At 46.1% G+C, this 4,681-nt stretch overlaps 2 protein-coding genes across 2 annotated transcripts; one reads left to right on the top strand and one right to left on the bottom strand.

Annotated features, from left to right (window-relative positions):
- Positions 1-409: 409 nt before the first annotated feature.
- LOC120431555 (cytochrome P450 4V2-like) lies at positions 410-2,145 on the bottom strand. Its single transcript, XM_039596662.1, has 4 exons — positions 1,736-2,145; positions 1,419-1,677; positions 1,057-1,360; positions 410-1,000 (listed from the first exon to the last, which is right to left on the bottom strand). Exons 1-4 carry the CDS (start codon positions 2,082-2,084, stop codon positions 410-412), a joined length of 1,503 nt encoding a protein of 500 aa, XP_039452596.1. The 5' UTR covers positions 2,085-2,145.
- Positions 2,146-2,773: 628 nt separating this feature from the next.
- Positions 2,774-4,239, top strand: LOC120431554 (carboxypeptidase N subunit 2-like). The gene has a single exon (XM_039596661.2). It carries the CDS (start codon positions 2,806-2,808, stop codon positions 4,210-4,212), a length of 1,407 nt encoding a protein of 468 aa, XP_039452595.1. The 5' UTR covers positions 2,774-2,805; the 3' UTR covers positions 4,213-4,239.
- The last annotated feature ends 442 nt before the right edge of the window (positions 4,240-4,681 follow it).

Genomic DNA, 4,681 nt, shown 5'->3' with positions numbered 1-4,681 from the left:
CAACGCCGTAATTATTAAATTCTATGATTAGCAAACTGCATTTTGAAAAACTCCAAACATTTGAAGGGGGTGCAATTATCTGCCAGCAATCAGTGCATTGAGTGAGTGCAATTGCTATGCTATCGCTGTTAATTGAGGGATAAACATTTAGCCCAACCGCTGTGCAATCTAATGAACAAATTGCATGTTTGAACTTGGAATGCTGCACTATGATAACGATAAAGGCTTTAGAAACGCGGTTTGTTTGAACATTGTATGGGGCATTAGTTGGAATGGTGTGCTTGCAGACCACTCGAACTACAAACTAGTGTTGGAAATTATCCAACTGTGATAATGGTTCGGATAACAAAGTCAAGTGGCTTCACGGAAATTGTTTACGGAAGATTTTATTTAAACTACAAATTTGATTCTACAACTTCAGTCCGCGCCTAACTAACCGAACCCGATGAGGCCCAACCAGTTTCAGCGTTATTTCAAACTTGAACCGCATCTCCGATTGCTTCATGTCGGTTCGAACCTCGAAATTCTGCAAAATGCGCGTCAGCATGATCTTCGAAGTGTGCATGGCGTGCCGTGATCCAATGCAGTTGCGCAGACCTCCACTGAACGGTAGGTACGCGTACGGATGTCGCTGCTGGACGGCTTCCGGCGTGAACCGATCCGGATCGAATCGTTCCGGGTCGGGTCCCCAGAAGTCGGGTCGTCGATGCAGGGTGTAGAAGTTGGCGACCAAGATTTGATCCTTTGGGATGCGAACTCCGTCCAAGGTTATCTCGCAAGAGGTTTGCCGAGCTTCAACTGGCGCTGAGGGGCACAGACGGAGGGACTCCTTGATGACCTGTTCGGTGTAGCGCAGCTGACCTAGGGTGTCCTGGTTGAGCTCGATAGCTTCCGAGAAGAAGACCTCGTTTAGCTCGGTCACGACTTTTTCTTGGATGTCCGGATACATCGCTAGGAAGAGCAACGTGTTCGCTACGGTAAGGGCCGTGGTGTCACTTGCCTAAGAGATACCGGAGATTTAAAAAGAATGATGATATGATTGAACGATGCACTTACCGCCGATATAATCGTTTCAAGGTGGTAGTAAACCTCCTGGTCTGTGAACCCCGTTCCATCGTCCTTTCTGATCATCAGAATTTGATCGAGGAAGTTCAACGAACGTCTATGGAACTCATCATCTTTAACGGTCACGTTTTGTTCCTTATCGAGCTCCTCCCTTCTACTGTCGATTATCTGTTTCGTAAATCTCTTGCACACTTCACGGGCCTTCTGTTCCACCTTGTACGTGCCTGTCAGTCTGTACAGTGCGTTCACCATGTAGTTTGCATTCATAATACGTCTGCCAACCATTTCCATTACGCTGAAAACAAACGTATCTTGAAACGCCAGTCTTTAATCCACAGCCAAAACCACCTTACACTTTAATACACTCCATGTACTCGGGCTGTCCGCGCAGCTCATCGGCGTTCCGACCCATCGTGGTGCAGAAGACGATCTCCAGCGAACAGACTCCAATGTACTCGAGCAGATCGACGTCGGTTCGACGGTCCGCCAGCGTTGCCATTTTGGACACCATCCTCTGCGTCCGCGAGTCCATGATCGGAATGAAGTTGTTCAGCATGCGCGTGTTGAACGTTGGGTTCAGAATTCGTCGCAGGTAGCGCCACTTCTCACCAGCTAAAGTTTCGGTGATCATTAGCCAACTGCGCCCATCGATCTCACCAGCCATACTTACACCGCTCGGTGATCAGTCCCGATCCCAGCCCGTAAAAGTCGTAGAAAAACGGCTTGTCGTACAGGTCGTGCCGCGTCAGAATGTCCTGCATCAGGTCGGGATGGTTGATCACGATCACCGGCATCGGACCTGCCATTATTTTGCCCAGCCGATCGACGCGGGAGGCAAACTGCTTGTACAGCCAGAACGCCTTCCGGGTGTTTTTGCCCCAGAAGATTGGGATGTGGCCAACTAGTGGGTAGACCGGTCGGATGGTGGGAATCTTGCGCGCATATCTACTCTGGAACGCGATTTTGAGATATTGAAACAGAAACCAAAGTCCCACGGTGGACAGGAAAACCAAAATCATTTTGAACTGCCTAATTCGGACAACTGAACGAAACGTAAGACCAACGCGAACTAGGGCTCGTGTAGGGTTTAGGCTTGGCAAGAAATGCTCAGTTTACATTCTGGGGCACGTTCACCCAGGGAATTTGGGCGTCCTTTCTAGATAGCGGTAAACGAACAACGCAAGCTTACAAGTTTAGGGTTACAAACAGCATGACCAAAATGTTCAACAGCTTTGGGTTTTGTCAGCTAAGTTTTGCATTAGGTCGACGTGTGACATAATTACCAAGCCGCACAATTGCAAGTTAGGTGCTTCTTGTCGAGTCATGTTGCTAAGTTGAATTTGAATTTGTTTTAGTGGCTTACACGGAATCCTTACACACTTAGATTTCTTAACCGAAATCGGTAGTTGAACAATCGATAAAGTTTTGATCGGTTTAGACCATCTGTCAAACAATATAATGAATTTCATTACTGATTTTCAGTAAGATTTCAGCAAATTTCATAGTTTTCAGTTTACCGAACTATTCTACAATTTTAAGTTGACATTTTTTCGTAGCATGTTTAGTATGGAAGCTGTGCGAAACAAACCTTAAATCTATTTGAGATTTGTTGTGATTTCAGAGCATGACTACGAAGAACCAACTTCTTTTATCAGCCTTCACTCATTCCGTCGCGGTCCAGCTGCACTGATAACGCTCACAGCATCGTTCTAATGCTTACATCACCCCTCAATAGTCATAATGAAAGTGCTTCAAGCGGTTCTATTTGCGTTCGTTCTGTACGAATCCCCTACTTTCGCGTCGATTCCGAACGCACTGCTGAGGCTAAACTGTGAAACGGTAAACCGGGTTTGCTACCTGAAGAACATCTTCGCCTCCGAGGATGACCGCTACAAGGACGTGTACGGTGGGGAGTCCAGCGACAGTATCGAGTTCTTCGACTCGCACATCCACACGATGCCCAAGATTCCGTTTGTCAAGTCGGTCCAAGCGAAGGGCATTAACCTGGTGCGGATTGGCGAGAAGACGTTTGCCACGGTGAAGCACTTGGATGTGTCGTACAACCGGCTGAGGGACTTTTCGGCGAAGGCCTTCGAGTGGCCGGAGGAACTGCTGACGCTGACCTTGAGCGGTAATCCGTTGTTGAAAGAGCTGAGCGTTGTTCGGAAGCTTACCGGGTTGGTGGAGCTGCGGATGGCGGAAATGAAGCTTGATTTGGAGTTCGTGGACGCTGACATATTCGCCGGGATGAAGCAGCTGAAACAGTTGGTTTTGCGAGACAATAAAATCACCAAGATCCCAGTTGGAATCTTCAGCAAGCTCGAAAGTTTGGAGAAGCTAGACCTCAGCAAGAATCTCATCACGAGGATATTGTCAGGTTCGCTTGTGGTATACTTCCGGCCAATCGACCCAGAAGTCGAGAAACGGCATCAATTATCGATAGATTTATCGAGTAACAACATTTCAATAGTGGAAAACAACTCCTTCATGGTGGTTGACCAGGTAGATCTGAGCGACAACAAGCTGATCGGTATTGGGCCATCCGCGTTCTACAACAAATCGGAGCTTGGAACCTTGATTCTGTCCAAAAACGGCCAATTGAGAAACTTTGAATTTCTCAAGAATCTTCACACGTTGCACACCCTCATCATGACTCACATGAACTTCACCTTCGAAGGCCTTCCCTTGAACGTTTTTTCAAACCTGGATCTGCTGACTACCCTGGACTTGTCAAACAACGAAATCGCTATCCTCCCCCTCGGAATCTTCGCCGACCTCTCCTCGGTCAACTTCATAAACCTGCGCCACAATCAAATCTCCCACGTAGAATTCGGAACGTTCTCAATCCGCAAGTACGACCTGATCGACGAGATAGACCTGTCCTACAACGAAATCAGCGACGTCAACTATCTGGTGTTTGTTCCGCTCAAGTACCTGCGGACGTTGCTGCTGCATGGAAACCGGATCGCTTACGTCAACACGAGCCACCTGAAGCGGAACAAGAGTCTGCAAAACTTTGGCATCCAGCACAACCCGATTCGGTGCTCGGATTTGGTGGACCTGCTGGCCATCTTCAAGCTCGTGCTCGACGGGCGGGAGTTTGTGGCCCACGAGCCCAATGTGGACGGTATCAAGTGTAATCCGTGATTGGAAAATAAAGGAAATTTGAAAAGTTCTTGTTAAATTATTGTATATAATTCAGCTTATTTCAGTTCAAAGCTCGAGGAGGGCACTGAACAAATTTAAATGAATAATATTGTAAGATTACAGTTGGCAAGATTCTTTAAGAACTAAATACCCTGTAAAATTTATGCTCTCAAAAGAAAGAGCCAGATTTTCCATTTTGTTGCCTGGAGGATTCAATAAAATTCGAATAATGATAATAATCAAATTTTTGTAAACGTTTAAAATCGATATTTCAGGCTAAGATTTTTGGATACCATGTGGACAACTGAATCTTTCTTTAATAAAAAAAGTACAAGATGGTATGTCAGAGACATAACCGAAATTCATAGGACCACATATTTTAAATGGGATTAATGATGTTTTGGATTGTTAGTGAAATGGCTAATCAGTTTATGTTATTTTGTTTGATAGATTGGAGTGCAAAATTGGG

This window comes from Culex pipiens, chromosome 3 (genome assembly GCF_016801865.2).
Source record: "Culex pipiens pallens isolate TS chromosome 3, TS_CPP_V2, whole genome shotgun sequence".
NCBI lineage: Eukaryota > Metazoa > Arthropoda > Insecta > Diptera > Culicidae > Culex > Culex pipiens.
This window is presented reverse-complemented; position numbering and strand designations above follow the sequence as displayed.

Coding starts and splice junctions, on each gene's coding strand:
- LOC120431555 (XM_039596662.1), bottom strand. CDS start 2,084: ATGATTTTGGTTTTCCTGTCCACCGTGGGACTTTGGTTTCTGTTTCAA. Junction 1,361..1,418: donor TACATGGAGTGTATTAAAGT/GTAAGGTGGTTT, acceptor GTTTGTTTTCAG/CGTAATGGAAATGGTTGGCA. Junction 1,001..1,056: donor TTGAAACGATTATATCGGCG/GTAAGTGCATCG, acceptor GGTATCTCTTAG/GCAAGTGACACCACGGCCCT.
- LOC120431554 (XM_039596661.2), top strand. CDS start 2,806: ATGAAAGTGCTTCAAGCGGTTCTATTTGCGTTCGTTCTGTACGAATCC.